This window comes from Pteronotus mesoamericanus, unplaced genomic scaffold (genome assembly GCF_021234165.1).
Source record: "Pteronotus mesoamericanus isolate MK-2021 breed Mesoamerican mustached bat unplaced genomic scaffold, CSHL_Meso_final contig_2, whole genome shotgun sequence".
Classification (NCBI taxonomy): domain Eukaryota; kingdom Metazoa; phylum Chordata; class Mammalia; order Chiroptera; family Mormoopidae; genus Pteronotus; species Pteronotus mesoamericanus.
The window spans coordinates 32,537,974-32,551,906 of NW_026555084.1; the positions used below are offsets into that span (position 1 = coordinate 32,537,974).

At 62.1% G+C, this 13,933-nt stretch overlaps 2 protein-coding genes across 3 annotated transcripts; one reads left to right on the forward strand and one right to left on the reverse strand.

Annotated features, from left to right (window-relative positions):
- Window positions 1-473: 473 nt before the first annotated feature.
- Window positions 474-10,901, forward strand: SLC34A1 (solute carrier family 34 member 1). 2 transcript variants are annotated; one of them, XM_054568024.1, is made up of 12 exons: window positions 474-579; window positions 705-854; window positions 940-1,068; window positions 1,139-1,282; window positions 2,229-2,340; window positions 2,452-2,647; window positions 2,729-2,835; window positions 7,820-7,869; window positions 8,107-8,274; window positions 9,407-9,523; window positions 9,613-9,737; window positions 10,398-10,901. In XM_054568024.1, the coding sequence occupies exons 1-12, from the start codon at window positions 474-476 to the stop codon at window positions 10,899-10,901; spliced, it is 1,908 nt and encodes a 635-aa protein (XP_054423999.1). The 2 variants fall into 2 exon arrangements, with proteins under 2 accessions (XP_054423999.1, XP_054423997.1); XM_054568022.1 differs by having other exon boundaries at window positions 2,729-2,824; window positions 7,800-7,869.
- Window positions 10,902-12,918: 2,017 nt separating this feature from the next.
- PFN3 (profilin 3) lies at window positions 12,919-13,332 on the reverse strand. The gene has a single exon (XM_054567870.1). It carries the CDS (start codon window positions 13,330-13,332, stop codon window positions 12,919-12,921), a length of 414 nt encoding a protein of 137 aa, XP_054423845.1.
- Between the last annotated feature and the right edge of the window lie 601 nt (window positions 13,333-13,933).

Genomic DNA, 13,933 nt, shown 5'->3' on the forward strand with positions numbered 1-13,933 from the left:
AGGCAGGATGATGGCTCCTCTCAGCTGGGTCCCCTGTTCCCACCCCCAGGGGCCCACCCCCATCCACGGTCACTCTGGTGGCACCTATCTGTTATTAGAATACTTGTCCTCATTGTCACTTCCCATCTATTTGAGGGGTTATTTCATTGACATACATTTCCATGCCACACTTTGAGCTTTTGGGGGGCAAGTGCTGTGTCCATATTTAGTCACCACTGTACCCCAGCATCTAGTTTATGCCTGGGATGGAACAGATGCTCAATAAATACTTGCTGAATGAGCGAGTGAGCAAGTGAACGCGCACATCCGTGCTGACCGCCTGAATGCGCACCCCCTGGTGTGGGTGTGTAATCGCACATCGTAAATGTTTGTGATAGCGACTCTGTGGGTGTCGGGGGGGGGGGGCATGCGAGTGTCCGGGACAGGGCAGCTGTCACTCAGTATTGCTGCAGGCCGCAGAGCGTGTGCCCAGGATGCTGTCCTACGCAGAGAGGCTGGGGAGCCCGGCGGTCTCCCCACTCCCAGTCAGGGCCCACGTGATGCGCGGGGCGGCCTTCGCATACGTGCCCAGCCCTCAGGGTGAGTGTGCTCCCATCTGCAGGCCCTGCTGGCCCACGGGTGCCCGCACCCCATGTGAAGCCCCCTCCCCCACCCGCTCAGGGACCTGGGGCCTCTGGGGACTCCTGACCAGCCTCCCTCCCCAGTCCTGCACAGGATCCCAGGCACCCCTGCCTACGCCTTCCCCAGCCTGGGCCCGGTGGCCCTGGCCGAGCCCGGCTGCCCCTTCGGGGAGGTTCTGGAGCTCCATGACCCGCTGCCCACCAAGCCGGCCCTGGAGGAGGAGCCGCAACCAGGTGGGCCTGGGGCGGGGGGCGGCAGAGGCGCCGGCCACCACTGCCCAGCCCTCAGGCCACACGCTCACGGGAGTCCCGTCTCCAGAGCCCGGGCTGGCCCAGAAGCTGCGCCGAGCCACCGTGACGCTGCTCAAGGTGCCGCTGATGCTCGCTTTCCTCTACCTCTTCGTCTGCTCCCTGGACGTGCTCAGCTCCGCCTTCCAGCTGGCTGGAGGTAGGGCCAGGGGAAGGGACCGGGGCAGGGTCCCTGAAGGGCTTTGGACAATGTGGCTCATGCTTCCCAGGGAAGGTGGCTGGCGACATCTTCAAGGACAATGCCATCCTGTCCAACCCAGTGGCGGGGCTGGTGGTGGGCATCCTGGTGACCGTGCTGGTGCAGAGCTCCAGCACCTCCACCTCCATCATCGTCAGCATGGTCTCCTCCGGCTGTGAGTCCGCCCTCCGGGCCCGGGCACGGCGTGGGCCGCTGGGCGTGCTGGGCAGCGGCTGGAGGCACGTCGGGGACGAGGGCAGGGGGCAGAGGGCAAAGGGCAGAGCTCTGGCATCTCCCCCATCCTCCGAGGCTTGGCCAGGAGTCTCAGTCAGGAGAGGGTCCCAGGAGCCAGAAGGGTAGCGACGGGGGCACCGCCCCAGGAAGGCTCACCCCCAAAATGCCACAGCCACGCGTTCCCTCGGTCGGGGAAACAGTGCTGCAGAAATCAGGGAAATGGGACCTGGAGGAGATGCGTATGCCCACACCCGGCTGCTTGCAGGGACTTGGCTCACGGGACTGAGGCTGGCCAGGCGCACCCACGGCCGCTGTGCAGGCCACGGGGACTCTTGGGCAGAAGCCGCGGTGCACAGGTTTCTCAGGGAGGCTCGGCGGTGCTCTGAGGGCCTTTTGCCTCATGTCTCATTGGATGAGGGCCCCCAGATTGTTGAGATTTATGGCCTTTGCATAAGGTCAGCTGATGGGAGAGGTGAACCACCCCTGCAAAACACCTTCACAGCGACGTGGAGATTCGTGTGGGATTGTAACTGGGTACCACAGCTTAGCCAAGCTGACGCATGAAACTGATTGTCACACTTGTGTACACATGCCAATTCTAACTGACTGGTAACGGCACGCACGTATTTGCATACGGGACACATGCCTTCCTAGAGGCACACCCACACATATGCTCACCTCTGTGCGTTGGTTCACATGCATTCACATACACGGAAGCACACAGCACGAGCCCACAGGTCCCTGTGACGCTGAGGCCAGGCAGAGCAGCCGCCGCGCAGGAGTGCCCCCTGGGGGCCAGCACACGGGGGTGGGTCTGGCAGGAGGTGCCGTGGGGCAGGAGCTGGGTGTGCGCCACCCACCCAGCTAAGCAGCCCCCTCGTCCCCAGTGCTGGAGGTGAGCTCTGCCATCCCCATCATCATGGGCTCCAACATCGGCACCTCTGTCACCAACACCATCGTGGCCCTGATGCAGGCGGGGGACAGGACTGACTTCCGGCGGTGAGGGGGCGGAGTGGTGAGGGGTCCCTGTGTGGGGGAGGGTGGCCCAGGAGCCCCAGGACAAGCGCATCCAGGCTCCAGCGTACCTTGCAATGTGGCCTCCCTGCCCAGGGCCTTCGCGGGGGCCACAGTGCACGACTGCTTCAACTGGCTGTCAGTCCTCGTCCTGCTGCCCCTGGAGGCTGCCACCAGGTACCTGTACCACCTCACTCGGCTTGTGGTGGCCTCCTTCAACATCCGCGGTGGCCAAGATGCCCCTGACCTGCTTAAGATCCTCACGGAGCCCTTCACTAAGCTCATCATCCAGGTGGGGCAGGGCCGGGGGCTGGGGGGAGGGGGCGGGCCTGGCCGGCGCCCCGCCCTCACTGTGCCCACATCCTGCCCACAGCTGGACAAGTCTGTGATTACCAGCATTGCCCTGGGTGACGAGTCCCTGAGGAACCACAGTCTCATCAGGATCTGGTGCCACCCAGACCCGGCCGAGGTGAGTCACAGGTCCGGCCCCAGGGGACAGATCGGCCTCTGCTGTCAGTGTCACCATCTTTTGAAAATGCTCCAGGTAGACCCTCGACATCATTAGCTTGGGGAGAGCAAAGACGTGGCCCCTTTACTGTGAGACGGCGCCTCACGCCGGCTTGAGGCAGCCATTGCTAATCAATGAGAGCGGGCGCCTAATCGATCGAGCCCAGAGGTTCTCAAAGTTGGGACCAGTGGCACCCGTGCCACCTGGGAACCGGTTAGAGATGCAAAGCATTCAGCCCCTCCCCTCCACCCACCAAATCAGAAAACACTCAGGGGTGAGGCCCAGCAGCCTCATGTCGACAGGCCCTCTGTCTGCTTCACGCTCAAGTTTAAGAACCGCTGATCTGGCTCAACCCTCTGGTTTCACAAGTAGAGAAATAGGCTCCAAGAGACTAAGGGGCTTGCTGCAGCTCATCCTACAGCATCAGGGCCCCCAGCGCAGGTCTCACCGCCGAGGGCTCTCTCTTCCCCACGGAGGGACAGGGGGTTAGTGGCACAGCTCTGCCGAGTCTGGGGCCCAGGTATGTGGAGAGAGGGCAGGGACAGAGTAAGGATGCCTGGGAAAGCAGGATGGCCAAGGTACGGGCCCAGGAGCAGGAAAAGCGGGCCCCAAGGACACCTCCCTGGAGACACAGCAGCCCCTTGTGCCGACATTGGGGCCCTTCCCCTGGAGACTCCCACAGGCCTGTGTCCCCTTGTCCCTCTGCACTATTTCTGATGCTCCCTGGCTTCTACTGCCCGGAATGAAGATCTCTTTGGATGAGTTGGACACTCATGGATCGGCCGTGACACTAAGCTAACAAGGAAGCAGGCAAATAGCACACTTTCTCTCCTGGCAATCAGTGGAAAACAGCTTCATCAAAACCATAACCTTGGTACCTGCTTCTCCTTGGTTATTACACACAAGAAGTAACCCCGTTCGGAAGAAGACAGAAGGGAACTCAAAGCCCAAGCCTTTCTGACTCATCGTCTCCACTTGCTGCTCCACGTCACCGAGCCTTTACCCCGGCGTGCGCAGAGCCACCCTCCGCCCTGCCCTACGCGGCTCCCCAGCACCTGGGCGGCACGGGGCTCCAGCCGGGCCCTGCTGAGCGTTCGAGGCAGCCTGACACCAGGAAGCCCTCGCAGGCAGCTTTTATGCCGGCTTTGTGACCTCGCTAACAACCTCCACCTCGTCAGCGGCTGGTGGGGACCCTGCCTGAACTCCCCAAATCATCACAACCCTCTCTACTTCAGCGAAGCCTGGTGGGAGAGAAATCACACGCCCTGATCTTCCCAATGAAACAGGCGTGGAAGGGGGCTCCGCGGCTGCGGCTCCCACCGCTCAGAGACCTGCTGCCCTCCTGCACCCAGGAGGGCCACTGCAGCACAGGCCGCTGGATGTGGTCCTCCCCGAGGAAATCCTTACCTGGTGCTGGCGAGGCCGACCGAGCAACCCCCCCTCCCCAGGCGAACGCAAGGATGAGACGGGAAGCAGCCTGCCCAGGGTCGCTCGGCTGCCCGCCCCGCTGGCTGCCCCGCTGCACGCGCTGTCCCCGCCTGAGCCCTGGTTTCTCGTCCCAGCTCTCCCAGGAGATGTCTTAAGAACAGTGTCCTTGGCTTGGAGAGCGACAGGGGCTGGGACTTGAGCTCCCTGTTCTCGCTCGCCCTCGGGGCGTCCCTGAGGGAACATGGTTCCTGCAGCCTTGTGCTCTCAGGAGGTGATGTGTGTTGGCAGCTCCTCTGTCTCCAGACTCGTGTTTGGCTTCGGCCACCCAGTCTCCCTGTGCCCGTCCAGCCTGTCCCATTGCCTCCAGCTTTCACCAAGCTGACGCGACCTCGCCCAACCCAGCCTCCAGCGGACCGTGTCACCGGGGAGAGGACTGGGTGTCTGAGGTCGTCCAGGTGGTGAAAGACACACCAGGGGCCATATTGGTTCCCCTGCACCTCTTGGCGCTCAGGGGGCTGCCACTGTCCTGGGAGTCGCTTTCTTGTGCGGTCGCACTGTGGGGTGCCAGCCAGACCGGCCTGGTTCCAACGAGCATTCTGTGAGGACTTGCCGCTTGAGAAGCAGGCGATGCTACGTCCCTGTTTTACAGATGAGGAAACAGCCTCAGAGTCTTACCCAAGTCCATGTGATTGAGGTAGGACGACAATCCTGGTGGACTCTGGAGCCCGTGTTCCTAAAATTTCATCTCACAGCCTCTCTCAGATGCCAGTCTGGTGCCCCACCACTTGTGCCCATTCTGCCCATCCTACCTGAGTGCCGCCAGGCCACGACGGCCGCCCGGATGACCCTCTAGGGGCGGCCGGTGATGCTCTCAAGAGTTCTCCTCCTCGCCACCAGATGGCGCTGGTGGCACGGTGATCTCCCTCTGCTTTCAGAAACAAAGACCCTCCGGGCCCCACCCCTGGAGGGGAAAAGAGTGCGCAGGCCTACAGCCTGGCGTTTCTCCCCGGGGAAAGGATTCTTGGAGCCGGAATTCCTTTGTGAGCTTAATCATCTCCTTCAGTTCCCAGAGGTGCCTCCTTAATTTGGGATGGCTATGCAGGCATCTGAATCCCAACTCTCTCTTCCGAGACGCCTCACAGCTAGCGCCCCCCTGGGAGAGGTGGGCAGGCTGACGAACCTCCTGCTGCAGGGGGAGGAACCGAAGCCCCGGGAGCGTGTGTTCGGTCCAGGGTCACACCGCTGGGAGCGGCACACCAGGGCTGCCCGAGGCTCGACCGCTCTGTTCCTCCCAGAGTTCACCACCTCCACTCACCGTGCCCCCAACATTCCACCCTGCTCCACCGCACCTCCAGGCCCAGAGGGTCAGCCACATCCTGGGGGGATGCCCCCCAGACCCTGGGCTTGCCAGCTCTTTATCTGGGCTGCAGCGTCCACCCTCCCCCTCCTTTCCTCCGCAGCCTCCGAACTTCCCTGTGAGCTCAGCCAGGGCTGCACAGCCCAAGGCAGGAAGGGCGGGCCTCCAAACCCCAAAGGCCTTAGCCCTCGCCCTGCCCCAACACTGTGGGCTGCTAGGGGGACCCCAGAGAAGGATCCCACAGACCCCTCCCCCACTCATCTCAGAGCCACCTGCTTCCTGGGTTTCCGGGCTAGGGACTCCAGCAAGGAAGATCCACCAAGGTCCTCTCCTGGGTTACCGGGCTGGGGACTCCAGCAAGGAAGATCCACCAAGGTCCTCTCCAACAGGGCCAAGATCCTCAGGCTTACACGAGGGAAGCATTGATCCTGACCTAGGAGGTCAATCTCTCTCTCTCTCTCTCTCTCTCTCTCTCTCTCTTCCCCTCCCCTCCTCCACGCCCTTCCCAGGCCTTGGGCCCAGGAAGGGAAGGGCTCTGTCCTTATTTGGAGGCACTGTCATGGGCTAAGTCCTTAAGTGAGCGTTTCATACACATTTCCTCCTGTAACCTTTTAAACAGCTCTTTTATTATCCTGCTCTAGAGAAAACAAACTCAGGGAGGTGGCATGACTTGCCCAAGGCGGCTGGTGTAAGACCCAGGATTTGAACTCAGACCTGCCTGGCAGCAAACACTGGCTCTGTCCTTCACCTGCATAGCAGTTCCTGCCACTTGCCCGGCTTTTCTAACCGAGCCCATCAGAGACGCTTTCCTCCTGCTTTCTCAGCCTGCGTGAGGGCGCCCCAAGGCTCCGGTGTGGCAGCTGGGAACACAGACGAGCATGTCGCCCGTGCCAGGGAGGGCCTGCTGCTAACATAAACCCCAGCTGAAAGCCAGGTGCCCTGAGTAGGTCTCATGTTTATCATACATTTTTTAAATGACACGGTTTAAAATCCAACCTAATGGAGCTGTGACATCAAAGTGCCAGGGCCCCACTTGCACCCGTACCCTGAGGCGAGTGGGATGCAGAGCCCAGGAGCCCCGGGGGCAATGGAACCAGCACCCGGTCAGCTCCCAGACCAGGCTGGACAGTTTGTTTGCAGGGAGGAGGGAGCAGCTGTGGCTCTTGCATTTGGCCTGGGCCCCTGGGTCCCCCTCCCGCCCCTCCCTCTGCCCCCCCTCGCCCCGCCCCGCCCACTTTCTCCTCTCCTGCTGGGGTCTGGGGAAAAGGGGCGGTGCCCAAAGAGGCTACAAATGAATGCTCCCCAGACCAGACTGCCCTTCACAGGATTGTAAAGCATGTCCTGCAGTGGTTGTCGACATCCACAAATTGGGAGATTTTATCTAAAACAATAGAGTTGCGGCCTCTCTTGTTGAATGAGGACATTCAGCCATGCTGGGCTGTGTCCCTGGTCAGTGACAGAGGCCTGGGGCTGAGAGGCTGCTGCCGCTGCAGACTCAGCACACTGCCCTCACCGCCTCTGGCGACGCCCCCACTGAGGCCGCTGGTCTGGCCCTGGGTCCTCTGACTTGAGGGGCCTCCCCAGGACCACCCCTCCTTCCCCGGTAGTAAGCGGGGAAGGAAGGAGACATGGGGCCTGGACCCCGTGTCCCCCAGCGGTCCCCTGCCCCCTAATCCTCTCCAGATAAGCGAGCAGGAGGAAAATAGAGCTTGGGCCTCAGATGAGCAGCGGGGCCACAGATGCGGCGGTCGAGAGGGCACCGAGCAGGATTGGTAATAAAAACGGGAAAGGGGGAGATTTCAGAAGAGAACCGTGGGCAGCAGCCTCGCACCAAGGAGAGGTGGCAGAAATAAGGACAAGAAGGCACCGGGTCAGCAGGCCCCGTGAGTCCAGGGCGAGCCAGTTCAGTGGGCTCATGGGGCAGAAGTTCAGAGGGCTGGCCGGGGCCAGGCTCTTGCGCGGCAGGTGTTTCACCCTGGTCTCTGCAGCCGAGCGGTCAGGCTCAGGCAGGGCACGCACGCCGCCCGAGGGCATGCAGCCCGCAGGCCCCGTGCCGCCCCCACCCGCCCCATCTCTCCCTAATCTCCACCTCAGCCCCAACGCCAGGCTGCATCTTCCTAAATTCCCTAAGCCACTCTGCTCTTCATCTAGGCTCCCACCCCCATGCCCAGGGCAGAGGCCAACAGCAGCCGGACCCTCGGCAACGCCAGCCTGGAGAAGTGTGAGTGCCTGCCGCAGGGGAGCGGCCCGGCCCGGCAGGGGCCGCGCCTGGCGGAGGCAGGGCTGTCCCCCGGGAAGGGTGGCTGCCCCCAAGCCCGGTTCCTGGCTTGGCTCAGGCCTGCTGTCAGGTTTAAGGAGATGGAGGCAGGGCCTTAGGCTCTGAGTCCAAGGGGGTGGCAAAGGTCGGGGGCTGGGAGCTGGGGGGTGAGCTCTAAGCAGCTTGACACCCCCCCAACAGGCAACCACATCTTCGTGGACACGAGGCTGCCTGACCTGGCCGTGGGGCTCATCCTACTGGCTGGCTCCTTGGTGCTCCTATGTACCTGCCTCATCCTGCTCGTCAAGATGCTCAACTCTCTGCTCAAGGGCCAGGTGGCCAAGGTCATTCAGAAGGTTATCAACACTGGTGAGCACCAGGCAGTGCTGGGCAGGCCCCAGGATGGGCCCCTCAGGTCTCAGTGACTCCCGCCACCGCCTGGCTCCGTGAGCTGGGGAAAGCCCCCCCACCTCCAAGCCCCCGTTTCCCCCTGTGAACAAAGGAGAGACTGAACCCGGTGATTTCTGAGACCCCTGAGGTTCTGATGGCTGGGGATCTGTCTGCAGGTGGCTCTAAAGAGCCCTTCAGAGGCCTCTGATTGAATCAACACGTTTTCATCAAGGCCCTACCACGTGCCAAGCATGGTGTAGGGGGGGCAGGGAGAGGGGTGGGTGCACAGAGATGGATCCTGCCCTCGGGGCGCTCACAGCCTAGAGGCGCAGGGGGCAATAAAACAAATGATGGAGTTGGGGCGGGGATAAGCCAAGGAGAAAGCTAAAATGGCAACACCATGGAGTGTGGAAGAGACTCCTCCCATTAGGTGGTCAGTGGCCTCTGTGCAGAGGTGACATTTGAAGAGACACCTGAATGAGAAGGAGTCAGGATGTCGCTGAGCTGCTTCTGGGTGGGGGGCACAGCAAGTGCGAAGGCTCGGAGGCAGGAAGCAGCTGGGCAGTCTGTGGCCAGCGCTGGCTTGGGGAGGGCGGTGGAGGCGGGTCAGGGAGGTGAGGAGGAGCGGTCCCTGGGCCGTGCTGAGTCTGGGCTTTATGAAAGATGACGGGGACACTTAGGGGGTTGGGAACCAGGGAGTGATGCCATCTGATTTTCAGGTTAAGCTTCATTCTGGGCTTTTCAGGACACTGCTTGGCTCAGACAGAGGCCACGGGGCAAACGCCGGAAGGGAAGGGAGCAGGGAGGAGGGAGGAGGGCGGAACAAAGCGCCCGAGGGCAGGCCAGCACGGGCTTTTTCTAGCTCAACGTGGTGTTGAGCCCTGAGGGCAAACATTTAGGGGCGGGAACAGCCTGGGCCAAGCGCCAGGGGGCCAGGCTGAGACGGGCCTTGACTCCAGCATCAGAGGGCCAGCAGGAGCCATCACAGTTGAGCCGGGGACTGACAAGGTCCCACTTGGGAGCTGGTGCCCAAGCCCTCCCCCAAGGGGCCTCCCCACTCCCGGTCCCAGCGCCCACCCCGCGCTGACCCTGCTGGACGGCTTCCTCGCAGACTTCCCCGCCCCCTTCACCTGGGCCACAGGCTACTTCGCCATGGTGGTAGGTGCCGGCATGACGTTCGTCGTCCAGAGCAGTTCTGTGTTCACCTCAGCCATCACCCCACTCATCGGTGAGTGCCCGCGGCGGGGTGGGGACTGGGCGGCAGGGAAAGGGCCGAGGGGGGAGCTAGGGCAACCGCATCTTCCCCTCTGCCCCCAGGCCTGGGTGTGATCAGCATCGAGCGCGCCTACCCCCTCACCCTGGGCTCCAACATCGGCACCACCACCACGGCCATCCTGGCTGCCCTGGCCAGCCCTCGGGAGAAGCTGTCCAGCGCCTTCCAGGTGTGCCCGGGAGGGTAGCCCTTGCCGGAGAGAGGTCCGGGCTGGGGCTGGGGCTGGGGCACGGCACCGGCCCAGGGTGGGACGACGTAAGACAGAGTTTTGACCGCTGACTAGGGGCCACCTGCTACGCCAGGTTCGGGGGCAGCCCTAGGGGCAAAGTAGAGCTGTGCCGACCTCAGGGCCTTGGTGTCTATCAGGAAGACGGGACTCAGAGTCACACCAGGAAACAGTGAGTGGGACGTGCACTCTGAGGATGCTGTAAGAGGGTCCTGGCCCGGTCTGGGCGATCGAGCATGAGTAGGCGGACATGGCAGAGGGTGCCTGTTCTAGGAGCAAACGCGTAATGACGAGCCAGGGGCTGGGGCCAGGGTGTGAGCCCATCGGAAGGCCAGGGCTGCTAAGACGGAAACGAGGAAGACTCTTTCAGCCGCCGGGTTTGGGCAGGGTCCGCCGGGGCATTCCTGGGAGAGGGGCTTGTGGGGGAGACGTGGAGAGTTCAGGGCAGTGGTTATTTGCCCACTGACCCAGAAGTGCTTCCGTGTTTTACTGGGGGCACATCCCCCCTGGTGGTGACCTCCCTGCCTCCCAGACCAGACCGGGCCCCTACCATCTGCTCCCGCGTCCGTGCCCACCTCGGCTCCTTCGCCCTCGTCTCTGCAGATCGCCCTCTGCCACTTCTTCTTCAACGTCTCGGGCATCCTGCTGTGGTACCCAGTGCCCTGCATGCGCCTGCCCATCCGCATGGCCAAGGCCCTGGGCAAACGCACCGCCAAGTACCGCTGGTTTGCCGTCCTGTACCTCCTGCTGTGCTTCCTGCTGCTGCCCTCGCTGGTGTTCGGCATCTCCATGGCCGGCTGGCGGGCCATGGTGGGCGTGGGCGCGCCCTTCGTGGCCCTGCTGGCCTTCGTGGTGCTCGTCAGTGTCCTGCAGAGTCGCAGCCCGCGGCACCTGCCCAAGTGGCTGCAGACGTGGGACTTCCTGCCCCCCTGGATGCATTCCCTCAAGCCCCTGGACCGCCTCATCACCCGTGCCACGCTGTGCTGTGCCAGGCCTGAGCCCCGCTCACCCCCGCTGCCTGCCAGGGTCTTCCTAGAGGAGCTGCCCCCCCCTACGCCCTCCCCCCGCCTTGCCCTGCCTGCTCGCCACAATGCCACCCGCCTCTAGGCCGCAGCCCTGACTACCGCCTGGGGTGGGCGACCGCCTGTGCCTGGTGCCCATGGGGGAAGGGCGGGGCGGGGAGTCCATGGGCCCTGGGCTTGTGCAGGCCCCCAAGGGTCGGGGCCATGTGACTGCGAGTTGGTGTGTGAGTCTGTGTGTCGTCCCGCACGTGTGTGCATCTCGGTGCACCTGTGGGGGCTCTTGTGCAGGCCGCAGGGCGCCTTACCTGGGCATGGCTTCCAGTCCTGGGCAAGTGTTAGGAGGCCCATACTTGTGTCCACCTGGGCTGGGTGGAAGTAAGGGTAGGTCTGAGGACGGGACTTGCCGCTGTTCGCGCATGCGTAACTGTGGTTGGCGCCTGCGCCACTGGCTGAATCCTCCCTCCCCCTCGCTTCCTCCCTCCGTAGCACCGCTCTCATCCTCACCCAGCTTTCTGCATCACCACTGCAACCCCTTCCGAACACTCCTGATTTAAAGGGGGAAGAAAAGGAATTAAACTTTCATTATGCATTTGAAAATCTGTTTGCTCTCACCTAGCTGTGAGGAGAGGCCATGGCTGGGGCTCAGCACCCCGTGTCCCGCCAGAGGCAGCCGCTGGGCCCGGCAGAGCCAGCCCACTGTGCGCCCGGGAGATCCTCCCGGGCCCTGCCTTAATGAGCCCAGGCCACCGCTCAGCCTCCCCGAGAGCCCCCAAGGCACGTGTCCTCAGGCTCTCCGGCCTCCATCCCCCAATCCACCAGGCTGACTTCCTCTGGTTTCTCCTTGTCTCTCGACTCACCCACCTCACTGGCTCCCTCCCTCCCTCTTTTGGGCATGAGATCAGTTCCCCCAAAAGCAAGTGACTGTGACAGCTTATCAGGGCCACTGGGGAGAGGCCAGGAGGTTTGAGATGGCCAAGGGAAGCCATGCCCTGTGTCCCAGCACACAGGGAGCGGGACCAGCCACCCCTCCTTCCACCTTTGTCCTCTATCTTTGGCAATAAACCATGCCTCATTTGAACCCACTCAAGTTTTCAATTCCTCCTCCATAGCCTTCCCTAGCCCCAGCGGAGGCCTAACAGGGAGAGGGTCAGGGGGCAAGAGGTGCCAAAGCTCCTCCCTCTAGTCCTGGGACATCTCGGGGAGCCTTTGGACCCCAAGGAGACAGGAAGGCTGTGGGGCCCAGACCCAGGTGTGATGGTCTTGGACATATTCCTTCACCCCACCCCATACCCGCTGAGGTCCCACCCCCCTTGAGGTAGCGGGGGAAATGCAAGGCCCTGGGATGAACCCCAAGCTACTGGCCACACCCTGTCGCTCATTCGCAGCCCTTGCTAGTGCTTCCTCCTGGCGAGCGGAAGGGCGAGAAGTGTGCTGACCTACCACGCAAGTAGGGTTAGGGTGGGGAGGAGACTCCCTTTACAGGTCATGGGGAAAGATTTTTTTTTAATATTTTATTTATTTACTTATAGAGACAGGGGAAGGGAGGGAGAGAGGGAGACATTGATGTGTGAGACAAACACCCATCAGTTACCTTTCACATGCCCCCAACCAAGGACCTGGCCAGCAACCCAGGCATGTGTGCTGACCGGGAATTGAACCAGCGACCTCTCATTCCCAGACCCACACCCATTCCACTGAGCCACACTATCCATCCAGGGCAAGGGGGGTGGGCAGTTTTGTGGGAAAGGATGTTGGCTCTGAGCTAGAGGGTTTGAGAAGGCTGCTCCCTAGGCTCTTGCTCAGATGCAGTGTCTCTAGGGCCCTGGGAAGGCTCCACGCCCCCTCCCCAGCCCCTGACTCTGGTCTGGGGAGTCAGGCAGAGGCCTCTGCAGGGCACCCATGGGAGGGCCAGGTCTAGGGCACCGTGGGCTGGGAAGCCTCTGGACACGCAATCCCAACCCTACCGGGTAACCTTTCTGCAAGGATCTTCCGGGAAATCAGTGTCCCCAGCAACACTCCCCTCCCCCCACACAACGGGAGGATGAGTCTGCCGTGCCCAGGTCTGCCTTTATTGTGGCTCGGTTGCCAACTTGGCTGTACTGCTAGATGCCCTGAGTGCGCAGCCACTTGATCAGGTCGTGCACCGTCTTGTTGAGGATGCCTCCATGCACGCCCCGTCGGCCCATGAGCACGAGGAGCACGCGTGGCGTGTGGCCCACGCAGATGGCACGCGCATCCAGCCCCTTGGTGCGCGCGTCCAGCACGCCATCGCCCTCGGCCAGCAAGTGGTCTCGGATGACGCAGCAGCGGCGGCCTGCCACGGTCAGGCCCGTCTGCAGGAAGGTGCACCGGTCAGGCCCCGTGAGCACACCCACCTCCTGCGGTGAGATGGCTGCCAGCAGGCCCCCGGGCCGTGATGCCCACACGCAACGATTGTCTGAGTGGCCAACGATGGCCACGTCGTCAATGCGCTGGTCGCGCAGCACCGCACTGATGTAGCCTTTCCACTCGCCCATTCGAGCTCCAAATACAGCCCTCGCCTTGTACTTTCGAGGGATGTGGGGCTGCTCCGGCCTAAACCGCCCGTGGCACCGTGACCGGCAGGGGGCGGGGTTGTGACGTTGAGGAAGGCAACGTCACAGAGCAGCCACCTCCTGCGGCGGAATGAGTGCCGGGCTGTATCTTACACCTGGTGAAGTTCAAATTTAGCCTGAGGGAGGGGATCGCCTGAGAGTCAAAATAATCCTTGAAAACCCACTTAGATGACCCATCAAACACATTACACATGGGTTTGAAAACAAAAAAGATGCCACTTCTGGATAGTCGGTCCTCTCCTGCTGGTCCCAAAACATGGTTCTCAAAGGTTAGGAGCATCAGGATCACCTGGAGAGCCCTTAGACAGATTGCTGGGCCCCAGCTCAGAGTTTCTGGTTCAGCAGTATGGCGTGTACCGTGCAAGTAGGCATTTTGAACACGTTCCCTGGCAACACCATTGTTGCTGGTCCCGGGGACTGCACCTTGAGACCCACTGCCCTGGTGCGGGTTGGACGGAGGAGCGGGACTTCCACATTGGTTGCCAAGGGTCCACACCACTATTACAAGGTCGAGCATTTCTAA